The following is a 27,854-nucleotide window of genomic DNA, read 5'->3' as shown; positions in this document are numbered from 1 at the left end:
ATGTCTCTAATAATTATTCAGAACATTTTAAGTTCCTCTTGTGTAGCACTGCAGTAGCAAAATTTCAGAATGTACAGCTTTTTTAGCCCTACTACTACTTTAAAAGTTCAAAAGAGCTATCTCCTTCTGAGTCAAGTCAACCCTTTAATTAGAGCACCTGTTAATTAGCAAGTATGAAACTCTAGGAAGAAGAAGAAATGGAAAAGGCTGAACTGCTGAGGTTTCACAACGATGATAGCTTTGCTATGTTTGCCATTTCTGTTCTTAAATAACCAAATGTGCAATCCTGTGCATGTCTTCTTGGAAGTAAATCTCATTGTGTTCAGTGAGCCTTACTCATAAGAAAGTGCATATAGGACTACAGCCTAAATGAGTGATCTGTTACTGGTAAGTAGGAAGTACTGTAGAAGGTAGGTGTGTGTGTGTGTGTGTTTAAAACATCACAAAATGGAACATTTACGGTGGGGTTGCTTTTCATCACCATTTATGTCATTGGTACTTGCAAACCAAACTGTGCAAACCATTGTAATAGGTAATTAGCTAGAAAAGGTAGATTATATTTTTACTCTCAAAAATTACAGATGCTGGAAAGGTATCATGGACCTATTGGGTCCTTAAAAGAGGCAGTCTAGATTTCCCACTGCTGGGCATAAAAGGCCCTGACTCAACTAACCGGTTTTGAGAGCCTACTCACCCCAGTACTGGAGTACCAGCAAGCTCTCCATTCTTTGCCACCAGTAAGAAAATTTATAACGGGTGAGTTAGGCGTGGATATCTCAGATAAGCTTTCTGTAAAGGTCATCCCCATGCCTGACTTCTAAATTCTAGACTTGAGTTGTGCTGTTGGCAACCTTCAGTCTCGAAAGACTATGGTATCGCACTCTAAAAGGTGGTTCTGGAACAGCATCTAGTGTGGCTGAAAAGGCCAATTCAGGAGTGACAATCCCTTCCACACTGGGAGCAAGTGCAATCTGTCCCTGGTCTGTCTCCCTGCCTATGGGCCTTCCTTCTTTGCCTCTTAGCCTCAGACTGTTGGCCAAGTGTCTCTTCAAACTGGGAAAGGCCATGCTGCACAGCCTGCCTCCAAGCGGGCCGCTCAGAGGCCAGGGTTTCCCACTTGTTGAGGTCCACTCCTAAGGCCTTCAGATCCCTCTTGCAGATGTCCTTGTATCGCAGCTGTGGTCTACCTGTAGGGCGCTTTCCTTGCACGAGTTCTCCATACTTGAATTCTCCATACTCCATACATACATACATACGAGTTCTCTTTACTTGAGTTGTAAAGAATAAAATACATAATAAATTTGTCATGTCGCATAACTTGGGAACAAATGGAAATAGGGCCAAATAGACTAAAGTAGATAAGCATAGTGTATTATAATAGTAATGAATTTTGTTTGTTTTAGGTTGGCTGACCTACGTTGGAATGAACCTATTTAGTACTGGAACCAGTCAACAGTGAATTTTGAAGTTACCATCCAAGACTAATTGACTGTATTGAAGGTGCAGCTTTGTTACAGATTATACGTTTTCATGAAGAGAAGTGAGAAACCAGAAGGATATAGACAAATGAGGCCTAAGACTTTTCCTGCCAGTAATTATACTGGCAGCAGTCAGCAAATGTTGCAAGAAATACGAGAGAGTCTTAGAAATCTGCCTAAGCCTTCAGAAGCTGCAAAAGTGGATCAAAATGTGGGTAAAGTATTGACTGAAGATCCCAGACAAGGTCGAAATCCACCTAAATTTGTGACCTACCATAAGGCTTTGCAAGAAATCAGAAATTCTCTGCTTCCTTTTGCAAATGAATCAAGTTCTTCATCAAGGGGAACATCAGAAATCAATCGACAGATGCTGCAAGATCTGCAAGCTGCCGGATTTGATGAGGTAAAAATCACAAATTAAGGGACTGACTTGTTTTAGATATGAAGACATGACAAAACATTAATCTGAAATCTCAGTTATTGTTTCGCTTCTGATCTAATGGGAAAAAGAAGCCTGAAAAACAATGTGACTGATACAATTTGTATTGTTTGCTATGCATGTTAGTATAATTCTCCCATCTGCAATCCAGTTTTAATACAATATGATCAGACTTAACTACATTACTGGGTTCCTGGAGAGGGGAGGGCAAAGCTTTTACTTTCGCAGCTGCAACTGGGTCTGAAGGCAAGAGGGAGGAAGCAGTTTACACTAGTGGCCAGGTTCCCGAAGAAACTTAGTGTTTTACCCTCCCCCCAGGAACACCCGTGAACTACATCCTCCTCCTAGTGAGGTAAATTCCATCTAAAAGTGCTTAACTTCAGCTTTCTCTGCTCACTATGTGAATGTTTGTTCCACTGATCTCAAAAGGAATTAACTTGTCTGTATTGATTGTGATCCTCTGTATGCACACACTTCCCATTGACGGCCTCTTCTTGAACTGTGTTTGATGTCCTAAAAATATTAACATAGTGCTTAAATTTTGATATACATTTATTTATTTGCTTCCTTTCAACCATAAAACCTACAGAATAGTTTACATAGCACAAGAAATGGAAAATGAATTCCCTGTCTCAAAGGAGATTACATTCTTGGAAAGGCACAAAGGAGCGCCCATCAACAGTAGCTAAAAAAATGTTTTGCTGGGATGAATAGGAACAGTTACTATTCTTTTGTGTGGTATAAGAGAACTACCATTTTAAAAATGCCATTTAGCAAGGTTAATTACTGTATTTCCATTTTCACAGGAGCTTTTTTTTTGTCATGGCAATCTTATTCAAAATCCAAGTGTCAGACTGAAGAGAATCAACTGATGCTTTTTTTAATCAACTTTTTTTCCCAGTAGTAGTTTGTATGTTGCTTAGAGATTATTCCTCTTAAATGCTTTTAAAACTTAATCATGCTTTTTAAAGTTGCTTGGAAGTCAAACTTCTGAAACATTTACTTTATCAATTGCATTTGTAAAAGAATACAGGGGGCCCCATATCCGCAGATCCTATATCTGTGTATTCAGTTATCCACAGATTGGGTCAGTGGGGCCCCTGTGCATGTGCACCCCAGTTTCACTTCCAGATTCACAGAGAAACTGGAAGTTGCACTATTTTAGCTTCTGAGCTCAGTCTGAGCCCAACAGAGGCTGCAGACAGGTGTCCGTGACCTCTACTGGGCTCAGAGGACCCTCCATAGGTGAGCAGAGCTCCCCTTGCTTCCGGAGGGTGGGGAGGCAGATGTTTGCCCATATCCATGGTTTCAGGCAACTGTGGGGGGTTCTGAACTGGAACCCTTGCAGATATGGGGGCATGCTTGTGTAGCTATACCCTCTACTGACTGACTTGTCCTGTATCAGATGGGAAGCTGTCACAACAAAGGAACAATGACAATTGGAAGCATGCAGTTTCTGCAAAGCAGATGCAGAACTAGACATATACATATTGAACATATATTGAATGTATATTGTACATGGTGTAATAGCTCTCAAACTGTAGTAAACAAATCATACATCAACATAGTTAAAACATGTATTTCATTCTTGGAGTAACTAGCATTTGAGTGTCAAGAGTACTGTTTATCTGTTTGCTCACTTCATTTTTAAAAAAATCTTTTTTCATGATGGCATCTTGCCAACAGAGTTAAATGTGTTTAACATTAAAAAACAGAGCAGATGAATTCCAGTGACTTTTCTGGAGACTAGTTAAATTTTTTTCTTTCAAAAGTCTTGAGGGTAAGGTTGGTTGGTTAGACGCTTCAGTACATCATATTGTAAATATTTTACTGTTGATTTTTCTGAGTGGTTTGAGTCTTTTAATGTTATGTTGACTGTTGTTCAGGTTAGGTTTTCATGTTACGATTGAAAGGTGGCGTATGTCTTTATCAACTAAATTTTAAAATGGAATTGAGTGCTGGATCATTGTAAAGCTGGAAATGTTGTGTAGCTGGATATGTTCTTGGGGTGCTGGTGGACAGCTCGATGAAAGTGTTGACCCAGTGTGTGGGTGAAGAAAGTGAAGCAGCAGTGAAGAAAGCTAATTCCAGGCTTGAGATCATTAGAAAAGGTACTGAGAATAAGACAGCTAATATTATAATGCCTTTGTACAAATCAGTGGTAAGGCAACACCTGGAGTATTGTGTCCGGTTCTGGTCACCACATCTCAAAAAGGATATAGTGGAAATGGAAAAGGTGGAGGAGAGAGCAGCCAGAATGATTACTAGGCTGGGGCACCTCCCTTATGAAGAAAGGCTACAGCGTTTGCAGCTCTTCAGTCTAGAAAAGATGCACCTGAGGAGGGACATGATTGAAACTTACAAAATTATGCAGGGGGTGGATAGAGAGACACTCTTTTCCCTCTCACATGACACAAGAACATCCACTAAAACCAAGTATTGAGAGAGTTAGAACAGACAAAAGAAAATATTTCTTTAACCAACGTGTAATTAGTCTGTGGAACTCCTTGCCATAGGAAGTAGTGATGGCATCTTGCCTAGATGCCTTTAAGAGGGGATTGGACAAAATTCTGGAGGAAAAGTCCATCATGGGTTACAAGTCATCATAGGTATGTGCAAGCTTCTGGTTTTAGAGGTAGGCTACCTCAGACTGCCAGGTGCAGGGGAGGGCACCAGGTCGCAGGTTGTGTATTGTTGTCTTGGGTACTCCCTGAAGCATTTGGTGTGCTGACCATTTTTTTTCCTGTTCTATTATTGATAATTATTTTCATTGGACTTCTCAGACATCAGTCTTTGACCCTTGTTCTTGTTTCCCTCTTCCTCTTGATCCCATTATTCATGCTCTTAACATTTATTATCACTTTAAGGTAGCTGCAGCTCTGACTTCCTTCTATCCTTGTCTTCCCTTTCTAATATCTCTGCTCATCTTGTTGCTGTTTCTGACTGGATATGTTCTTGTTTTCTTAAAACATAGCTTATCCCAAACCGAATTACTGATCCTTATTCCTTTTGTCTCATTCTAGGCTTTTATTGTTCCTTCTCCAAGTATGATCGTTTGGAGTCCTGACTCCTCTCTTTCCCTTTTGACTTTTATCCAAGTTTTTGCAAACACATACTCTTGCAAACTTTGCCATATTGCTCCTTTGGTTTATTTTGCGTCTATTTTTCCCCATGTTTCTTCTTTGTTGCATTTCCTTCTGTTTCCATATTGGATCCTTCTTTTAGCTATTGCTTTCTGTTTTTAAATCTCTTCACTCTATGGCTTTCTCTTATCTACCTTGTCTTCTTGTTCCATCATTTCTCTGAAACTTGCATCCATACCTCTTCCTCCTTGCAAGTGTTTAAGCATCATTTGAAAGTATACAGCACCACCTCCTAGGACCTTTTGCTCCAAGAAGCATCAGAGCCACTGCAAAACTGTGCCACACAAACAGCGCCCCCCCCCCATCCTGGCAAAGCAATCCAGAAGATTATACTGGTCAGCAGAATATATGTCGACTTGAGGGGGTTGGGAATTGCTACTTGAGCGTATTAATGTACAGGTAGTTTGTTTTCCTTGTGATTCAGTCGTGGATTCAGGTAGGAAAATATGTGAAGAAGAAAACAGTAATTGCAAGGAAAGGCGTTAAAAGTTCTCCTTGAAGTTACTTCTGCTGCTTCCTATTTAAATAACTCAGTGGAGATTATTATGTGATGGAAGGGAGACATTTGGAAAGCATTTTACATCCTTGGAGCTATCGTCTACCCCACCCTATGGTGCTCTAGTAATATTACTTTATGCATAGAGCAGAGTGAAGGGAGGAGTAGATTTTTTATCTTTCACTCCTATAATGATTTTTGAGTCTTGTTAAAAATTGAGTATGATGTTTCTGGTACTTATTTTGTGAATTATTACTTTTTTTTAAATTTTGAAATTTTTCTCTCTTCCTCTGCCTGTTCTCAACACCTCCAAAAATAGGACATGGTTGTACAAGCTCTGAGACAGACCAACAGCCGCAGCATAGAAGCAGCAATTGAATTTATCAGTAAAATGAGTTACCAAGACCCCCGACGAGAACAAATGGCAGCGGCAGCAGCTAGACCAGTTAATGCAGGCACAAAACCACCAGGTAAATATGGTCAATATGTTGTCTTGTAGAAGAGAAGTACAGATGGAATAGAAGAGAAGGGGCTGAGAAGCTTGCTTCCTCAGATGACCTGCTATCTCCATTCCTATTTCTCTCCATCTGGCAACTGGATGTCTGAATCCAGCCCAGGGGAAGCCATGCCATTAGTCTTTTAGAGGGCAACATCCTGGATGCTTTAAAAGCACTTGGAGAATATCTTCAGGTACTTGTTTTGTGTGGGGGGTGGGGGTGGAGGTGGTGGTTTGTTTTTTCAAAGCTACTTTGGGAGGGGAGAGCTATGCACTACCCTTCATTAAAAAGTTACCAGGGTAGCTTATGGAAAAAACCAATACAATAAACAATTTGCAGTTTCATACAGTTGCCAAGGGATGGGAGAAAGCTGCAGAGAAGAGTGGCAGTTTGGACTAAGAAACAGCAGGTGGAAAGAAGTTAAATGTCCTCTCCTGAACTGCTTTTCATTTTCAAACTGTATGTCGGGTGTGCACAGTTATATACATGAATATGACTGTACTGTGTGAAATTATGAACCCAATCAATCAGTGGCTGATTGGTGACATTTTCAAACAGTAGATGTCTGAACGCAGATACTAATTTTGGAATCTGAAACGTAGCTGGCAGTGCAACCCTGTGAATGTCTACTCAGAAGTAGACCTTACTGAATTTACTGGAATTTACTCTAAGTAAGTGTGTATAGGATTGCAGCCCTGGTCTGCTTGGATGCAGAAAATAACCTTTTTGCACAACATAATTACTTAGAAGGAAAAGAAAATATTGCACAGATAGAGTCATAGCATTGATGGATGTGTTTATATCATAGTGGATAAAAATATTAATTCTGAAATAAAGATCAACAACTGGGAACTTAATAGTTCATAACTGTTAGCCACTACCATACACAAGCACTCATTTTAATATAACACAATAAGTTAAGAGACCACACAATACATTGTTGTCTTCTCTTTTCTGCAGGAAACTCAGGGCAATATATGTGGTTTCCCCCACCCACTCATTTGGTCCTCCCAGCAGCCCTGTAAAGTAAGTGAGGCTGAGGTTAGGTGACAGGCCAGAGGTAACCCACCGAGCTTCCAGTCTTCAGTAGGGACTGATCCTGGGCGTTTTCTGTCCTAATCCAACAGCAATCACAACACTACACTGCACTTAATTTTTAAAAACTGAATCTCACTATCAAACATGCGCAAAGTCTATGTTACTGCATGTATAAAATACAGACTAACAAGGAAAAAAACTGATATTGAGATAATGAGTATAAATATGACTCCAAGGATCAAGAAATTGTCCGAAACAGGATAGTATGTGGCACAGGGCAACAGGAAGGGACATGGGAATAGATGAAAATCTCCTTATGAATGGAAGTGTCTTCCGTTCATTTAATAAATACTTAGGGCCAAGTCCAGGGTTTAACTCTCAGATGAGTCTTTGATACTGTTTACTCTGACTTAACATCTGTTCCTATCCAACATGTTACAGTAATTAACTACTGAAATTGCCTGATCTGAAATAACAGTGAAATTGGCAGTAAAAAAAATAACACACTAATGTGGCTCTCCTTTTTTTAAAAAAAACAAACAGGGGGTATACAGCAATCAGTTAATCGCAGGCAGAGTTGGAAAGGTTCCAAAGAATCCTTGGTGCCCCAGAGACATGGTCCTGCATTGGGAGATGGCCTAGCATTTCATTCAGAAAGCCCGATTTCTCAGGCTGATGTAGGAAGACCTTTGTCGGGCTCTGGAATAGCAGCATTTGCCCAGGCTCATCCTAGCAATGGACAAAGAGTGAATCCACCACCTCCACCTCAAGTAAGGAGTGTTACCCCTCCTCCTCCACCTCCCAGAGGAACAACTCCACCTCCCAGAGGAACAACACCACCACCTCCTTCCTGGGAAACAAATTCTCAAACAAAACGGTATTCTGGTAGCATGGAATATATGATCTCTCGCATTTCTCCAGTACCACCAGGAGCATGGCAGGATGGGTATCCTCCCCCACCTATGAATCCATCACCAATGAATCCTCCCACACAGGGGCAAAGGGGCATTAGTTCTGTTCCTCTTGGCCGGCAGCCAATCATCATGCAGAGTTCAGTTAACAACAAATTTAGTTTTTCATCAGGAAGGTCTGGAATACAGAATGGTAACTGTCAGACTGATTATATTGTTCATCAAAATATAGTGCCTGGTAACTCAGCAAATCGTCAACCACCACCTCCTTACCCAATGTCTCCAACTAACCGGCAGAGTCCTACAGCTTTGCAAATGCAAGCAGGAGGATCTGCAGCACCCTCTCCCTATCCAAATGGAAACATTCCTCCGTCTATGATGGTGCCAAACAGAAACAGCCACAATATGGAACTGTACAACATAAATGTTTCTGGAATTCCAACATCCTGGCCCCAGTCATCACCTGGCAATGGACATGAAATTCCAGCATGGCAACCCAGTATTCCAGTCAGATCAAACTCCTTCAATAACCCCCTTGGAAATAGACAGAGTCATGCTACCAATTCACAACACTCTGCCACCACAGTAACTGCTGTTACTCCTGCTCCTATACAGCAACCAGTAAAAAGCATGCGTGTGTTAAAACCAGAACTGCAAACTGCCTTAGCTCCTACTCACCCTTCTTGGATGTCCCAGCCAATGCAAGCTGTTCAGCCCATCTCCTTTTCTGAGGGACCATGTACAAATATGACTGTTGTATCATCTGCGGCAGAGGCTCCAAATTATCAAGGTCCACCACCACCTTACCCAAAACACTTACTACACCAAAACCCATCCATCACTCCATATGAATCTGTAGCAAAACCTAATAAAGAGGATCAGCTCAGTTTGCCTAAAGAAGAGGAGATTGAAAAGACTGAGAGCTGTGAGGGAATAGATAGAGAAAAGAAACAAATAACAACCTCACCTGTCCCTGTCAGGAAAAACAAGAGAGATGAAGAAAGGAGGGAGTCTCGCATTCAGAGTTATTCTCCACAGGCTTTTAAGTTCTTTATGGAGCAGCATGTGGAAAACATACTCAAGTCTCATCAGCAGCGACTGCATCGTAAGAAACAGCTAGAAAACGAAATGATGCGGGTAAAGCCTTTTTTTATCTTCCCCTATTACATTTCTCAATGTACAACCTGCTTTAAAATACTTCTTGCTTTATATTTGAGACAAACAAGAGGCACACTAGCCATGGCTCAGTATGCTAATTGTTAGCCTCGTTTCAAAGTTGAACGCTCTGTAGCTAATCAGAGATCTCTAGTGTCCAAATCCAATACTGTTATTTGCCACAGTTGCCTGGAAATCGTACTTGCATTAAATTTGCATCGTATTTGCATTGTTACATTTTTTGGTATGTAAGGTGTAATATGTCTTACAGCAGATCTCAAGGAAGATGCATGAGATATCTTGCAGTACTGTAATAATGTGGAATTTAATTTTGATCAAAAAGTGAGAAAATTCGTTTTCAAGGTTGTCACTATTTCATATGAAATATTTTATAGTTGCTGACTATGATGAAACAGCAAGACTAAACTGTACATGCCTGTATGAATACTGACAATGTCTCTGAGTTGCATCAAGGTGCCTTGCACTCAGCGACCCTTACAAATCTTCATGTGTATGCAGATTTATGTCAGAGTTGTAGACACTAGATAATTTAGTAGAAACAAGGTAATTTAGTTGAACAGCTATTCATTTATTCAGGCAAATCTGAATACTTCTCATTATTGTGGCTAGTTTGCCTTAGTTATGCAAGGCTAATTACTCTGATGTACACAGAATGACTCAGCTCAGTAGGAATGCAAATATATAATGTAAATTCAGCCAAAGCATATGGAAATTCAGACCAGTATATAGTTTTGTGTTAAATGATATGCAGAACTCTAAATTCCTTGTTGATTCTTTGTTTACAGTGTTTTTCTCTCTCATTTCATAGCATTAGTCTTTAGTTTGAAAGACTTTAGTTTGAAATCACAATTATATGTCTCTTTACCCTGTTGTTAGACGCTCTGTGTCTGAGCACAGATACAACCAGATATTTCAAGAGTTGTCATATTTTCTTACCTGTCAAGAAATAGATGACTGGAAAACCTTAAAATACAAGAAAACATAAGAACTTTTGCATACAGTTATTCTTTCATAGTCTAAAGGAATACTGTTCAAAGAGAAGGATCAGGGCCATATGGGTGTTCTGGGAAGGAATCTTAATGAAGAAAAGAAATATTTTGGAAAAATAGGGAGCTGTTCTCCAGCACGATCAGTCAGCATTAACAATACTCTAATTAGGACATCTGTTTCCTATCAGACAAGTGTCTGAAGCTCTCCAGCCATTGTGTATACCAGCGATTTTCAGCCACTGTGCCATGGCACTTTACTATGTTCTGAATGGTATACAGGTGTGAGGCAGGATTTTGGGGGAGTTCATATATTAATAGGGCCATTGGGAGGAGTGAGCCCCCCACCGGCAGTGCAGCTTGCCTTGTTAATTGTAAAAAAAAACAAAACTAAAAAAAAAACTGATGGTGTGCCTTTAGCACCTTGTCAGTGTGTTGTGAGATGAAAAAGGTTGAAAATTGTTGGCCCATATGTTCATGCTGCTTATTCCATTTTTATTTTAAGGGTTCTTGATCCAAAAAGAAACTAGTTTCTTAGATTTTTGTAGTAGCTAAAGTGATATAACATTAAAAAAGGAAGAGAGGCAGAAATGTGGCACGTGGAAATTGGGCATGGGAACAACAAATTAAGAAAGGCAGTGTACCAACTTTCAAATTCATTGATCGTGACAGAGTAACTGACTGATAGAGTAATGGAAGGTGAGGAGATAATAACAGAAGACTAGTTACTAATATTTATCCAACAAAGGAGGTGAAAAGAAGTGCTTCACAGACAGACTGCTTTCACAAAGCTGTCAAGATTTTAAGCATCCATTCCCCAAACAGTAGCAATGCTAGCTCCTAGGATCAGTCTTTCTGAATTTGATCATACAGTTGTTGCTTAGGGCACCCAGACTGTAATTGCTAGAAGTAGTACCTCCTACTATATGGTACAGCAAATAGGTAATGGGCACCAGTGACTCGATGGGTTAGGAGATTTATTCGATTCTGTCATAAATGCTGGGTTTTGTGGTATGGGAATTTTGCTTGACGAAGCTCAAAACACAGTGTCATCATCTAGCAGAGCTCTATGAATGTTTTTTTTAAAAAGTGTCTCCTCACCAACAAATTAATGCTTCAGAATACATATAGCTGTAATCCATTTGGGCTGTAATCTATTTGAACAGTGAAATTGCTGATGTAGATTTGCCTATACTAAAACCAGACAGGAATTTCAATTGTATGTCATGTATTTCTAGTTTACACAGTACTTACACTGGACTCTGGGGTCTTTCCATACTTCTGTGTAATTCTCAAGTGTCATTTTGATTGTTTTTCAAAAATTCTCTGTTAAATTGTATCTTTAGGAAATTGGTGTGTAAATCAAGGTTAGATTTCTTGCTCTTCCACATGTTCATTCTTAGTCTCTTTCCTTTTCACTTTCACTAACAGCTGATTTAAACTATTAAGGTGTTGGAAGCTTTCCTGACATCTGTAGCCTTCGTTACTGGGTAGGCAAGTTATATTTTGGAGACAAGTATTATATTTAACAAATAGCATGAACCCTTTCTTGGGGACTCTGCATGCTTACCTGCATTTAAATTAAGCATGTTTTCCTTCACTGTACTTGGTCGTCTTTTGTATCAGAATACTAATTTCATGAATTTTGCTTTTTTCATATTTTGTAGTATTTACTGTTTGTGCACTGCAGCAGCACAAGGACAATACTACAGTTAACACTGTTCTCTTGTGTTCTTAATTCTGCATATGTGAAGTAACTAGTTAATGTACAACTCTTACTTCTTTTTGCCAGATGCTTTTTCATGACAAATCTTATTGTTGAGGTTTGTGTTCAGTTTTTAACAAATTCACACATGCTTAATTGCATATAGGATTCTCTAAGAGTGATGGTTAGAAAAAGGAAAGTCGCTTTGGAAGGAATATTGCCCCTGATTTAGTAGATCTATGAGTCTTGATGGGAAAAGACTACCTTATTGGTCATGTGAACAGAAGAGAAGCAAGAGTGATCTAGCTTATCTGCCCATATACAAATATTACCATGAAAGAGAGTGGTTATAGCTTCCCTTTTATCAGGAATGTGGCTTTTAAGCAAGATAAGGTTTTGCTTTTGCCTTATCTTTTTCACCAACAGTAGAATCAGAGCCTCTTGGTGCATGGCTCTCAGTGTATAGTTTTGTTATAATCATTCTTAAACCATTCCTGAAGATTCCACATTTTGTGCCTTTTTTTTTTCCTGATTGTGTTCTTTGATGCCTAACCTGCTGTGGCACAGAGAGGGGGGAGAGCTTGAAAGCATTATTTTTAATATTTAAGAATCCATGTTTTTGCTTGTCCTAAACCCTGCATTTCTAGTCAGACCACAAAATCAGTTTTTCACTTGTCAAATTTCATGTTTGTTGCATAGGTTGGATTATCCCAAGAGGCCCAGGATCAAATGAGGAAAATGCTATGCCAAAAGGAATCCAACTATATCCGTCTGAAAAGGGCTAAAATGGATAAATCAATGTTTGTTAAGATTAAGACTCTTGGAATTGGGGCATTTGGAGAAGTCTGCTTAGCAAGGAAGGTGGATACAAATGCCTTATATGCAACAAAAACACTACGAAAAAAGGATGTGTTGCTTCGGAACCAGGTTGCTCATGTTAAAGCTGAGCGGGATATCCTTGCAGAGGCTGATAATGAGTGGGTAGTTCGTTTGTACTATTCATTCCAAGATAAAGACAATTTGTACTTTGTAATGGACTATATTCCAGGAGGAGATATGATGAGCCTCTTAATTCGAATGGGGGTCTTTCCAGAAAATATGGCCCGGTTCTACATAGCGGAACTGACTTGTGCAGTTGAAAGTGTTCATAAGATGGGCTTCATTCATAGGGACATAAAACCTGATAACATTCTGATTGATCGTGATGGCCACATCAAACTGACTGACTTTGGGCTTTGTACTGGCTTTCGGTGGACACATGATTCCAAATACTACCAGAGTGGTAAGAAGCATTTTGTCCCAAAATGGCCTTTTTGTGTTATATTATTAGCATGTTTAGTTGCAAAATTTGCCTTTTCTAGCAAATCTACCTCATAGCTGCTTGACTGAGCAGTGTAAGATTATGTGAAGTAATTATCAAAGCATTGATACTCTCTCCATCATTTATTGTAGAAAGTAAGAAGAGCCTTGCTGGTTCAGGCTAAAGGCCCATCTAGTCCAGCTTCCTGTATCCCACAATGGCTCAATAGATGCCTCTGGGACCACACAAGACAATAAGATATCCATATCCTGTTGCCACTTGCTTGCAGCTTGCGTTCAGAGATAGGCTACCTCTAAAACCCAGAGCCTGCATAGTCATAAGACCACATAAGATACCCTTTATACCTCTTTCTTTTAAAAGAAAAGTGTTGCTAAATCACAATTGTTTTTAGGATCTTACAGAAAAAGATTGAGTTGCTTTGCTTGGTTTTTCCCCTACAAGTAGGTCTTCTAGTTTCCAAACTATTTTTGATTGCCAACACTAATTCAGAAACAAAGAGAATCTTGCATCCGTTTGGCCCAAAGAAATTTTTCTCATATTTTATAGAAAAGTAATCAAAGAAAATCATTAACTGGAAGATATTACATCACACTCTGAAAAGTTATGAATGCTATGAAAACTTACTTCCAAGAGCTTTTCTGTTTGTTTCACATTTCATTTAAATTTAATGAAATTTCAGTTTGTGTTTTAGAGATTGGTTTTCTGCAAGCAAGGGCAAGGTCGGTTTGTATAGATCCAGTTTAAAAAGGAAGCTGATCTTTTAAAGCAAAGCCATAATCATTGCAGAGATTTCTTATGACATATGAAATACTTTTTTAATAAAACCTTTTAGTTCTGACGAAATGAAGTTAAATAACTCAAGTACAAATTCTTTCCCTCTGAAAATGTGTGTTGTCTGTTAATACATTCCTAGCATATATTAATGCCTGTAAAAACCACTAAAAGACATCATGTGAAAAGGATAGTTGAAAGAAGATAACATAAGAAGAGCCCCACTGGATCAGGCCAAAAGCCCATCTAGTCCAGCTTTTTGTATCTCACAGTGACCCACCAGATGCCTCAGGGAGCACACATGACAACAAAAGACCTGCATCCAGGTGCCCTCCCTTGCATTTGGCATAAGGAAAGATAAAGAAATGTGCTTCTGTAAATGTAGTAGTAGTGTCCTTGCATTGTGCTGCAGAAGCAAGCATGTGAGTGCAGGCTTGTCAAGTTGTAGGGAAAGTGATTATCTTCAATGACTAAAAATTGTCTCCAAGCCATCAGCTGGTGACTGAGAGCCCCTGATTTGCATATTCCATGGCAGGTTGGAAAGTTCTTCAAAATGAGAAAATTCATTGGTCACTCCAGCACTGAATGAACACATGTGAATAGCAAAGCTGGTGTTTTCAGTACCTGAAGTCTCCTGCAAAACCCTTTGTGCCAGTTTTGGTAGAAAATAAATGGTTTGTCTTCAGTCAGTCATTGAAGGGAATGGTCATTGAAAGGCTCTGACGCAAGTGTGGGTGTGATTTTTCTACATGTTCAAAGGTGACCACAAAAAAGTTCCCTCAACTAAAAATATATTCCCAAAATATAGTTTTTCTTCTATAAAAAAACAAATCCATTTTTTAAATTTATCTTTAAAAAATGGGGGGGGGGTGTTAAAGCCATAAGATTTTTTACAAAAAACTTTAGCTTTTAAATTCATATACGTTAGGTCAGTAAAATTTTTATAGATCAGTAACTATGGTGAACTCATTTGCAAGGCTGCACTAACTCCATCCAGTCACTGATATAACTAATAACTATGCTCATATATGTGTGAACAGAAAGGCTTATGAGAGAGAGTTGCATTCCTTTTGTGTACTTATTTGCAAGACTATATAACTACAACATCAGTTTTCAACCAGTTCCCTCCCCTGAATTATGTCATACTTTTATGAATGACTTCTAGATGGAGTTTGTCAAAACTTCAGTGCTTATGAACCTAGACTTAGGAATCTTTGTATAGAAATGCAAGCATTTGTTTACTCTTTTTCTTAAAAGAAAACTTACTTAAAAGGGTGTCTACAGATTCTGTGGCGGTTGAATAACAGGCGTGTTGAAATGTAATAACATTTCTATTTACCCACTATAGGTGACCACCCGCGTCAAGACAGCATGGATTTCAGTAATGAATGGGGGGATCCTGCAAACTGTAGATGTGGGGACAGGCTAAAGCCACTTGAACGTAGAGCAGCACGTCAGCATCAACGTTGTCTGGCACACTCACTTGTTGGGACACCCAATTATATTGCACCAGAAGTATTGTTACGAACAGGTACATCCTTTACTTATTCCTCTTTTTGACAAAGGTAAATTAGCTGCTAGTTTTGATAAGATCCCCCCACCCAAAAAAAAAAAAAAAAAGCAGGGATGGGGAGGGCAACGATAAGTTGCTATTAGAAATTTACCTAATAATTGGGAAGCTCTACTATTAATGAACCAGTATTGCATTTTTATTAAATAAATTAAGTTGGGCTTATGGTCTTATATTTTGTATCATTGTGTTAGTAAAGTTTGAATGCAAGAGTCTGCAGCATGGATTCTACCAATTTGTAAGGTGCAAAATTGTATAGTGATTAGTATGAGATCTCTCTGGTAAAAATCAAACTTATACTAGCGTGAACAGGTGAGGATTGCAGTCCACCAACTCCTTTTTGTGCTTATGGTGAAGTCCAGTCAAGTGTAAAAGCAATGGATAGTGGTCAGAGCAAAGCAGCTGAAGAAACTTTGTTCATGCAAGCCAGTTTCTCTGTCTGCTCCTCCCTATTGAAGCACTCTGAAAAACTTCCAGGTATTCTGCAGCTGCCACCCCCCTCCCCACACTGCTCATGCTACTGCTGATGATAATACGCTGACCCTTTCCAGTGCTGATGCAACCCCAAGGTAAGAGAACAAACATCCCCTTACCTTGCAGAGGCCTCCATGATTGTTCCCCCCACTGCAGGATGCAGTGCATACCCCATTAGCATGGCTGCATCAGTGCTGGAAATTTGGATAGGATTGAGCCCTAAAACTGGCATTCAACTTTAGGTAATAAATAAGTATTCTTCAATCCAGTTAGATCAGTTGAAAGTTGTGGTGGTTTTGATTTTCCATTTGGGATTGTTGGATATGAATGCGCAAGTTGAAATGTATTGAAGTTTCTGTGACTGTTAGGATACTACCACAACTTTTTCTAAATACAATATTATGTGACATTATATTATGTTAAATTTTGTACTGCTGTACTGTAGAGCTGTTGAGTTTAACAGTCTTGTTATGCAATGAGTATTCTGCCTCCTTAGCAGCAGTTTCTGAAGAACTGCTCTTAACCAGTACATTTTTGAGGGCTGAAAGTTATATTTTATAAAAATTTTAAAAACAATGCAGTGAATTAAATAGCTGGTGCTTTCTGAAAACAAATCTAGGACTGGTATTGATGCATCTGATGACTGAGTATGCTGCTGTTTTAGGATATACACAATTGTGCGACTGGTGGAGTGTCGGAGTGATTCTCTTTGAAATGTTAGTAGGGCAGCCTCCCTTCCTGGCACAAACACCACTGGAAACACAGATGAAGGTAACTGATGAGATGTATCAAACCTGCTTCAGTAGTGGTTTGAAAGATTGACAAATGCAAGCGTTAACTCTATGTTTAAGTTCAAATAAAGTCTCTGTGTGGTGCTTCCTTTCCCCCTCTGTCAGAGAGCTTACTTGCAATTTCAGTTGCAGCCTGAAATCACAGCTGGGTTGATATTTTATCCTCTTTAAGGAAGTTGATAACAGAATTGCAAAACTTCAACCCACTTCCATTTTTCTGTCTATCGTAGAGGATGTAGGGAACTCATCCCAGCTAAATCATTGCCATAGAAAAATATATGAAATGAAGAGAAACACTTACAGAACCCTTTCTAAGATAACATAGATACTATTCTTTGCCTAGGGCAATCAGTATCACTTAATATAATTAGTTACTTTTTAATGCACTTTAATCATCCTTGTATAATTTTAATCTGGATAGTGTAAGAGTAATAAAATGATATGCTAGTCTTTCAGTAAATTCCTGTAAGTGACTGCACAGGGGTTTTTGGGTGTTTGCACTAATTATGATGAATTCATTTGCATTGTGCATATGGTGCTAGTCCTATGCTGAGTCATCTATGAAGTGCTTTGCATGTCCAGAAGTTCAGTCTATCTAGTTTTTGACTGTTTTGAAGTTCAAGTTGTACTTGCAAGTAGCTTGAACTTTTTTTTTTACTAATACAGTGTTTCATGAAGCCATTAAGTGCCTTATAGAAAGAATTTCTCTTCTGTTATTCAGTGTTACTTGTTCTGGATCCTGTATCTAAATTTGACCTACCTGCTTGATGAATCCAACCATGATCCCTTCAGTTTGTCTGTCATTCTCATAACTGATCTAAGCCGCCATGGGTCCCTTTCAGGGAGAAGGGCGGGATACAAATAAAGTTTATTATTATTATTATCTAGGCACGTTGTTCCATAATCTTCTATCCCTTAGGCTGCAGTCCTATACCTACTTCCTTGGTAGTAGTTCCCATTGAATTTAATTGGGTAGAGTAGAGTAATTCTGAATAGACACACAGGTCTGTGTTGTTCATATACTTTGGACTCAGTCCTTTCCAACTTTCCAGCACCAATGCAGCAGCAATGTAGTCCTGAGGTAAAGGAACAAACATTCCCTTACGTTGAGAATGCCTCCATGACTGCCTCCCCTCCCACAGGACACAATGCATGCCCTATTGGCATGACTGCATTGGTGCTGGAAACCAGATAGGATTGAGGCAATAGTTTTCTTCCACTGCTTGTTTCAACCAGGCTTATGCAACTTTGGTCACTACTCTTGTCATAGAGGCACTAGTTGATGTGCCATCGTGAGTAGGCTAGCTCCTTTGGCAAAGATGCTGACTGAGCATTGGCCATATTCAGCAGAGGCTTTTGGGACACCTCTGCTGCTGCAGTCAAACCCCACCCTTTCCTGTACTTTGGGCTCCATCCAAGTTGTTAGACTATAGGAGCACACATTATATAGCCAGGATGTTTTCAGTATTCTGTCATGTCTTAGAGCTAAAATTTAGTCTTCTAACTTTTTGTGTATCTTCTTTTAAATAAAGGTTATCAATTGGAAAACATCTCTGCATATCCCACTACAAGCAAAATTAACTCCAGAAGCATCCGATCTTATTATTAAACTGTGTCGAGGGCCAGAAGACCGCTTAGGCAAAAATGGGGCAGATGAAATAAAAGCACATCCATTTTTTAAATCCATTGATTTTTCAAGTGATCTGCGGCAACAGCCTGCTTCCTACATTCCTAAAATTACACACCCCACAGACACGTCAAATTTTGATCCAGTTGACCCTGATAAATTATGGAGCGAGGATAAGGAAGGGAATGTAAATGACACACTTAATGGGTGGTATAAAAATGGTAAACATCCTGAACATGCTTTTTATGAATTCACATTTCGAAGGTTTTTTGATGACAACGGCTACCCTTACAGCTATCCAAAGCCTATTGAATATGAATACAATAATTCTCGCAAATTGGAGTCACATTCAGATGAAGATGATGAGAGAACCAGTAAAGAGGTCCAAAATCATGATCTAGTTTATATTTAGCAGAGAAAGTGAAAACAGTTGAACCTTTGTTTGAGATTTCTCAGATGTGTGTTGCAGAATACCTGAGGTGATATTGGAAAGCTGGCTCTTTGCACAATTGTGGGGGTGGGGGAGGGAAAGGAAATTTGCTAATTATTTGTTCATTTTTTATCCTATTTTTCTCTCTCCATCTAACAGTTGAGTCCAGTTTCAAGCATTAATTTATTCCAGCATGGTTAGTTATTAATATAGACAGCAAAATTGTTAGGAAAAATAAATTATGAAATAAAATTTTATGGTTTTTTTGTAAAATATTCAAAATAGGAAATAGTGATTTCTTGAGGAAATGAGGTGCTTGTGTCCATTTAGGTATAGGCTATATACATTTTTTTCTGGTTATTTTCAATGTCATTTTTTGGATTTGCATTGACCAAATAGACCCTATGCTAACTAAGCTGGCAGTCATTTTCTTTGGCTACTCACCATACTAAGTCCTACTCTAGATGCAGCTGAAGAGAGTAAAGTGGCGAATAGGGTTTCTCAGACACTGATATTTTACAGTATTTGCAGCTCTCAGTCTAAGAAGGTTTAGTCACTTTTTCTTTTGACTAAAAGTGTTGAAGTTCACATATTGGCTCATGATTGTAATTTTGCTTTTCTTGACAGTTTGTGAAGCACAACTGGATTTGTGGTGTTATGCAGTAATGCAGCACTGAAGCTGCCTTGGGTGTGTGTGTGTGTTGTGATAGTGGCCTACCACAATGTCACTATATATCATTTTTCCCCTCATATTCATCCTTCTAAAGCTTTTGATAAGAAAAGACTGAAAATACTTGGGCTTCTACAATAGTTGCTAAGAAAACTCAGACTATCCAAATGGTGACCAGTGAGAAATACTACATGAGGTTGTCTGCAGTTCCATTGTAATGGTTCTGGCACTGTATCATTCTAAATCAAAAGGCATGTTTTTGTAACAAGTTATTCTGCCCTTTACAACCAAATTATTTTAAACTGAACTTAATGAGGATTAAATTCACTCTCTTCTATGAACTAGTTCTTTCGTATCTTTGCAGTGCAGTCTCTTGTATAGTAATATGCTAAATCCTGTTTCACATGATATTCAGAGAAATTCTATACATATCTGCTTATATCTTGGTATGGATAAGTTGCTTGCCTCTTGCATGGAAGACGCATGATTGAGTTGCACGTAGTTTTTCAGCTCGCAAAAGCTGTAGTTACCACAAGTGATTTTAGTAAAAACTACTTTGTGGCTTCTCTTGTAAAGGTGCCACTGCCTCCACCAGTGGCTTCCTTGAAGAAAAAAGTCAGCAGGCCTCTTTCGAGTGCTGTTGGGATTGATGAAATGCCACAGAGGGCCAGGCAAGAGCTTTAAGTCCCACTCTGAGTGGCCAATAGCAGAAATCCCAAGAAGGTAAAACAACATTCAGAGGCCAAGTTTGTAGAAAAGCCTTCTGGAGTCATAAGAACAGCCCCACTGGATCAGGCCATAGGCCCATCTAGTCCAGCTTCCTGTATCTCACAGCGGCCCACCAAATGCCCCAGGGAGCACACCAGATAACAAGATACCTCATCCCGGTGCCCTCCCTTGCATCTGGCATTCTGACATAACCCATTTCTAAAATCAGGAGGTTGCGCATACACATCATGGCTTGTATCCCGTAAGTCAGCATCTTTGAGATTTTTACTTGAGAGAAAGAGATGGTGATCTGCATCTCATTCTAGACCTACACAATGCCACACTTTTATCCAACCTAAGAAATTATATTGATACTAAACATCCTGATGCTTCTTTGTGAATGTGCCTGATACACAGCCACAGACTTGAGGATGCCTATGTCCACAACATCAGAAGTGTACTTTGTAGTTGACACTGAACAATTTTCAGTATTCAGCCTTCATCCTGATACTGTCCAGAACAGTAACCACCAATGAGTTAATATAGTGATGGGCTGCTCACTGTGGCTTCAACACTGGGAAAGTTCACAAAGAACTTTTCATCAAGAAAAGTTCACATTAACATATTAGAGCTGCTAGCAATCTACCAAGTGTTGAAAATTTCCCTACTAAATTTGAAGGGTCTGTTTAGATTCTGTACTATGTGACAAAACAACCACCATGCATTACATAAATGGGGGCATGGTATTGAAGATCCTTTGCTCCTTGGCATGCACAGCTTGGGAGTGATGCATTCAACATCACATCTCTTCAACTGTTCAGCTGGGCTGCATATCTGACAACATGTAGGTCACAGTGGTTGCTTACAAATGGAGCTTCAACACTGATGTCTTCCCTTCTACAATTCATCACTTGAGTCACCTTGCTGTGGATCTGTTTGAGGTTTTGCCAGAAGTTTTGCAACTGAGCCAGATACACTCCCCACTCCATAAGAGATGTGTTTCTAGTCCTGTGGGAAGGTGCTCTGTGCTAACCAGTGTTTCCCTGGCTTACCAGTTGGCTAAGGAGCAGTCAGCTGCCTATTTGAAAGTACACTTTGCTAGAGTGGTTTTATTCAGTATGAGCCTGAAGCATATTTTGCTCTGCAGAGCAGCAACATAGTCAACTCCATTGATCTTTATTAAGCACAGTGCCTTGGACATAGGTTGAGAGCTGATGCCTCATTTTGGTTGTGTTCTGAAGAACATTATCTCCTGATTGACCTGTACCCACCACCAAGTAATGAGGAAATTAGCTAGTATCCACTACATGTAACTGCACAGAGAGCATGAAGAAGGAAGGCATGGTTGCTTACCTGTAACTATAGTTCTTTTTCTTTTTTTTGTGAGCATCTATGCAGACACATGACCACCTCTTTGTATATCTAGCTCAAATGAATGTTCTCTCTTCAAATACTACAGTAAGAACAAAGAAGAATGTATATCTGGCTCAAACATGCAGGGAGATTAGGTATTCTTTCCACCCTCAGTGTGTGCACAGTGTTTTCCTCTCCTCTCAAGAGCGGAAGCAGAGCATTTGATGAAATTCTAGAAGTTTTCAAACTTGGTTCTGTGCATGTGCAGAGCTCTGCTGCATGTATCTGCACAGATAACCATGAAAAAGAGCTATTCTGTAGTTGCTTATAAAAAACTTGACCTTGTTCATCCTAGAATCAGTTATTTTGTGGTAAAGAGAAAACTGCCAATAACACAATTTTGTTCATTTTGCTTTTAAATGCAAACTTTCTTTGTTGTTTGATTCCTATTACCTAATAGTAGTAGGAATAGTTTGGACATCTCTGACAATAGTTCTCTTACTTTAGGTGCCTCTTACTGCTCAACAAGCAAGTTCCACACTCTCAGCTTAGTTTTTAAGAATATATAGCTCTCTTGTTCTGTCATGATAATGTTTTCTGAAAAGTCTCTTCCTACCCTACCAGTGCTAATTCTTTGGTAGTGACTTTATTTTTTATTGTACACACCTTGCTCGTCCTCCAACAATGACGGAGTGGCTCATATGTGACTCCTAATAATTTCCCATCCAGGCAACTTACAGGACTAGCAATGCTTGGCTTCAACAGTAGAATTACATCCTGTGATTTCAGATGATTCATTGAGCATGTCTTTTGAACAGATACTTACATTTAAGTTATACATTAGTCTTTTAAAAATACATCAGTAACATTTATGGGGTGTAGACTACTGCGAAGTTTGCACCTCACTCACAAAGCTTACAGTTCCAATACCAGTTCTGTTAAAGCCTATTTCATGGTCAAATGTGTAGGTTCTACATATAGCAAATGTAGGAGCAAGTTTGTGCACCTTCCTCTATCACGTGTGGAGCTTTTCATGTTACCAAGGGCCTCATATTCATATGATGAGCCTTGCATGCCATCTATCTTACTCCCATACAACTGATGCCTGTAGGATGTACATGTAGAGTTGAAGTGTGAACTAGACCTTGGATTTCTAAATTTTGATTTTATAATGGATGCAGTGTACAGTTCTAACTTTTAAGATTTTGTTTTTATAAAACAAGTTCTATTTTAAATACGATTTTGAGGTTTGTTTACTATTGATAGGAGTTCCAGTCAAACTGGCAAGTTATATTTTATTTGTCCCACAGTAAAATATAATATATTCCTGGTAAAACCAGATAAATCTAACTTGCTATATTTACAGTTAAAAGTACATTTGTGAAATGGCTTTGCAAATTTCAAAAACAAAATTTTCATCACCTGAATTCAATGTGCGTGGCCCAGAGAAAGCTGAGCACACATCATATTGACAGCACTAGGTTTTAAATGCACAGGTATGTGTTTTGAGGACCGTTAACTTTTATTGGAACTTTAACAAACTTAACTTTTTTGCATTAGGCTCATCACTGTTTTCAGCTGAGGTAGGATGATTTAATGGACTTCGTATTTCATGTTGTAATTCTGTTAACTATATCCCGAATTGTTTTAATTAAGCCTATTACTGTGAGATGTAACACTACCATTTGGGAACATTTTAATAAAAAAAATTCTGCCTCATTTCCGAATGGCTACCTGAAATATTCAAATAAATGGTATGCTGTTATGAGAGAGGAGGGTGTGATAGGATAACTGCGATTCAGATTCTGAGAGTCCTGAACATGGCAAATCCTGTACCCAAAATGGAATTCTTCTTGTTATGTCACTTACAATGTACACCCAAGAGTCAGTTTCTTAAGATGCAAACAGCACTTTGTATCTGACATCTTATATCCGAGTTGTCCCCTTAGAACACATATTTCTGAGTTGTTCCTTCATCATCAATTGTGATGTCACAGTGAACATAGGGCAATGAGTTGCCTTTGTTCATGTGTAGAATTTATTTTTGTTTCAAAGTAATCTAATGTGGTCCTGCATATGTTATAGTTTGCACAATTTAAATTTTCTGTGTGGATGCTTCAATCCTGGGATTTTTTAGTCTTTGAAACAGATTGATTTCTGCAATGGACTGCTTTATAGTGAACCGAACAGAGAAAATTGCCCCATATTTGGGTTCTGAATAAGGTTTTTTCACTTCAGCATTTGAAATGTCAGTGCTTTGCTCTTCTACATATATAATATGCACTGTATTTATAAAGTGTTCTATAATCATGTAACTATTGTAAATACTGTTGCACTATTCACTTACATTCTGTCCTAGGGCAGGTTCTCTTGCTGGATCTTTTCTACTTCCTTATTTGTAACAGAACCTATAGAATGTATTACTAAATCTTCATTTCTTTTTTGAGACTTCAAAAAAAAATCTGCTGTTGCAAAGTGCAAAGCTGTGAGAATAAGTTCTTTGGACTTTGTTGATATACATCAGCTAGAGAACACAATGAGTGGGGTTCATGGATGTGGCTGCTGTTGCCCAAAGCACCATTTAACTTTTGGTTGCAAATATCTTTGATATTTGAAATGAGACATTAATATTTGTTTTTAAACCAAAACGAAGTGATGGTATTCTGGGTCAACATTTAATAGTAAATCTTTGGAGCGCCTTAAACCCTCCTGTGAAAGGCACTGTTCAAGTTTACTTTTATATTGCATTTTGTATATATGCCTTTTATATTGTAAACACTCTCCTGATAAACATTACACTTTTATAAAAATGTACTGTAGCTTGAGATAAGTGCCTTGGCAGACAATATAACTGAATCATCTTTGCATATTTCTGCTTGTAATAACTATTAGGTAATCAGTTAAATTTCTCAAGTGTCTTATGATTCTCTTTCTACTGTTAAAATAAGTTTTCTCTAATGTACCATTTGCTGAGATAATAAAATTTAAATGTAATGAATAAGCTGCTAATCAAATATAATTTTCTATTGATCAAAAATTTGTTTGATTGTGCTCTTCTCTGTTGAATGAAAAAATGTAATTTGTATTAACATGATGTAATGCTGTATTATGTTTCATTAGCCATAATTTTTTTGACTCAGTCGTTTTTTTTGCATTGGGATTAAGAGGGGGTTTCAATAACCTTTTGAAAAATTTGGTTATTTCCGAGGGAAAACAATGTGGTGTGGTTTAAGCTATCTCTGCCCCAAAGTTGTATATATGCAACAGGGATCAAATGTGTACACCTGTGGGCTGGGAAGTAATGGGTTAAATATAAATGTTTCTAGAAATGCTTCATTATAGGCTTGATGTGTTTTGATAAATGAGCTTTCCACCTCAACAGTGAGGGGTCTGCTTTGTTTTTTAAATATCTCATTTTAACAAAATTAAAATTAGGCTGTCACACTGAAACAGAACAATATCCACAACTAGGTTATCAAAGCAGTCCTAATGCTACCTAGATTTTTGCACTATGTTGAGTACCTAGGTACAGTTCTGGTCTCTTCTATGGGTATATGAAGGAAACTGGTTAAATTGCCCCAGAATGTAGACTTGGGAATTCAGAATTTCTAAACTTGAATTTAGTAGACAAGATGATCACATCTTGTGAGGTCCACACAATAAATACATACAGTATTAGTCTTCCAAAGTAATTCTCATTACACTTTTAAGGGAACATTTCTTTGAGATACAATATTGCTTAGGTTTTCACTTCTAGTTGTACAATGTTTACTTGGATGTGAACTCAACTAATTTCATTGGAACTTGCATTCAAATGTGCATATGCTGAGATATTAGTACCTATGATGCTTAGTATTTATACCATCCTTTTTACAATGTCAAAGAGTTTCCTATTGTTAGAAACCCATACAATAACTTTGTATGGCTTGACCAGAATTAATACTGGACCATATTTCTACCAAGAAGTGGTGGGCATACCTGACAGGCACTTGTTGGATACAACCCTACATGCTATAGTTTGACTTTGAACCTTTCTACCTTGCTGGTTGTGTCATTGTGCCTACCAACCAATGTGCACTGTGAAGAATGCCACCTGTACAAGAGAGATGGAAAAGGCAGATGATGGATCAAATGAAGATCATCAGTTGTACCCTTTGCCAAATTCAACTCACACCCCTACACCTATGCCAGGCTATTGTATCGGAGGAGCAGTTCTATCAAAAGGACTTGGGAAGTGGAGTGTCAAATCAATTGTTTTATGGAAAAACTAATTTCTAATTCATTGTTCAGTCCCTTTATATGAATGTTGTGGCTCTGCCTCTTCCATTTGCGTATATCTTCTAGGGATGAAACATGCAAGCATGGTTAGGAGCACTTCAAGAATTTGTGTTTAGTACCATTTGCATTAGAATTCCTAGAACAGTGTTTCTCCAAATGTGGGTTGGGATCTTCTAGGTGGGTTGCGAGACAATTTCAGGTGGGTCCCCATTCATTTCAATGTGTATTTTATTTATTAGACTTGTTGGAACCATGGTATGTGACAAATCTGTACTTTTAACAGGCTACTCTGTTTATCTTTTGATAGTCAATGGGGCTTACTCCATTGTGGATAGGTGGTAACTGTAGATAGGATTGCAGCCTTTGGGATGTTTGGGGAATTTTTAAAAAAACAGATCAACGGCTTGGGAGGGTAAAGAGGGTTCTTCTTTATTTTAAGCAATTTCTGCCCAACATTGCATATATGCAACAAGGACCAAATGTGCCACAATCCTAACCAGCTTTCCAGCACTGACAAAAGGGCAATGCAACTCCAAAGTAAGGGAACAAACATTGCCTTACCTTGAGGAGGCCTCCATGACTGCCCCCCTGCTGCAGGATGCAGCACATGCCTCACTGGTGCAGCTATGCCAGTTCTGGAAAGTTGGTTAGGATTGTGCTCTGAATTTATTCAGGGCACAATCCTAACCCCTTATGTCAGTGCTTTCCAGCACTGGCATAGTGGTGCCAATGGGACATGTGCTGTATCCTGCAGTCACTTATCATAAGGGCAATGCAGCTCTGAGGTAAGGGAACAAACATTCCCTTACTTTGAGGAGGCCTCCGTGAGTGACACCCAAATGCAGGATGCAGCACATGTCCCATTGGCACCACTATGCCAGTGCTGGAAAGCATTGACATAAGGGGTTAGGATTGCACCCTTAATTGATTTGACTTTGTTGTATGGGGGTGTCAAAAATTTTCCTGCTTCATGATGTCACTTCTGCCCATGACATCATTCATTTCTGGAGGGTCCTAACATACCGTTATTCTAAAAGGTGGGTCCTAGTCCTCAAATGTTTGTGAACATGTTTGTGACTGTCCTAAAACCTAAGTCATGCCTTTTTGAAATCCTTATTGGCAGGAAAGGTAAATGTGGTTGCATGTAGGTTTGTGCTGCTGTGTTGTGTCCAAGTTCCTTTAGGTAGGTGGGGTGGTGGAAGGAACTTTAAACAAGGATGTCCCACTCACAGCATGTTATGGACTTTTAGGTACCATAAAATTTGAGTCATTTAGGGCCCAATCCTGTCCACTGTTCCAGTGCTGGTACCAATGGGGCATGCACTGCAGCCTGCAGTGCGGGAGGGGGGTCACAGAGGCCCCCTCAATTCAGGAGACCATTTTTTCCTTTACCTGAGGGGCTGCATTGTGGCTGCAGTGCAGTTGGAGAGGATTGTGCCCTTAACTGTCCCTTTAAGAAAAAAAGGGTAGTAGGAACTTCAGTCAGCAGTGAGTTTTCTAACTTGTCTTATGCTGCTGGGGGTGGGTGGACAACAAGAGAGCTGCCCTACTGCTCTGTTGCTGGTGTGTGGCTATGAAAGATCCGACACGTGGGCCCCAATCCTAGGCATGCCTACTCGGAAGTAAGTCCTATGGTGTCCAATGGGGCTTACTCCCAGGAAAGTGGGGATAGGACTGCTTGCAGCCTCAATGTGGAGAAAACACGTGTAGCAGTGTCTGAGGACACAATCCTAGGCATGTCTACTCGGAAGTAACTCCCATTGTGTCCAAAGGGATTTACTGCCAGGAAAGTGCACGGGACTGCAGGCTGACAGAGAGGAGGGAGGGGGAACCCCACCCCCTTCAGAATGACAATTCGAACCGCGCCTCTCCCTCCCCCCACCCGCAGGAAAAGTGACGTCGCCGCGTTCTGATTGGGACGCGGAGTAAACATCCAACAGAGACCAGGCAGTCGGCACGCGGGGCGTGATGACGTCACGGCGCCATGAGCGG

The 27,854-nt window shown here is 39.3% G+C and overlaps 1 protein-coding gene across 3 annotated transcripts in view; it reads left to right on the top strand.

Moving 5' to 3' along the window:
* Positions 1 to 23,503, top strand: part of LATS1 (large tumor suppressor kinase 1) — a 29,781-nt gene extending 6,278 nt beyond the window's left edge. The window contains exons 2-8 of one of the 3 annotated variants that reach the window (XM_066615600.1): positions 1,404 to 1,881; positions 5,876 to 6,026; positions 7,635 to 9,139; positions 12,569 to 13,151; positions 15,310 to 15,492; positions 16,670 to 16,776; positions 18,329 to 23,503. In XM_066615600.1, the coding sequence (XP_066471697.1) occupies positions 1,531 to 1,881; positions 5,876 to 6,026; positions 7,635 to 9,139; positions 12,569 to 13,151; positions 15,310 to 15,492; positions 16,670 to 16,776; positions 18,329 to 18,835 (3,387 nt within the window). In that variant the 5' untranslated portion in view covers positions 1,404 to 1,530 and the 3' untranslated portion in view covers positions 18,836 to 23,503. Of the gene's footprint in view, positions 1 to 1,403; positions 1,882 to 5,875; positions 6,027 to 7,634; positions 9,140 to 11,595; positions 11,655 to 12,568; positions 13,152 to 15,309; positions 15,493 to 16,669; positions 16,777 to 18,328 lie in introns of those variants that run through there. The other 2 variants (XR_010793790.1, XM_066615609.1) reach the window with 2 other exon arrangements.
* The last annotated feature ends 4,351 nt before the right edge of the window (positions 23,504 to 27,854 follow it).

The sequence above is a fragment of the Tiliqua scincoides genome, chromosome 1 (genome assembly GCF_035046505.1).
Source record: "Tiliqua scincoides isolate rTilSci1 chromosome 1, rTilSci1.hap2, whole genome shotgun sequence".
In the NCBI taxonomy this organism is placed as follows: Eukaryota; Metazoa; Chordata; class Lepidosauria; order Squamata; family Scincidae; genus Tiliqua; species Tiliqua scincoides.
Note: the sequence above shows the minus strand (reverse complement) of the source record. Positions and strands in the feature narration are given on the sequence as shown.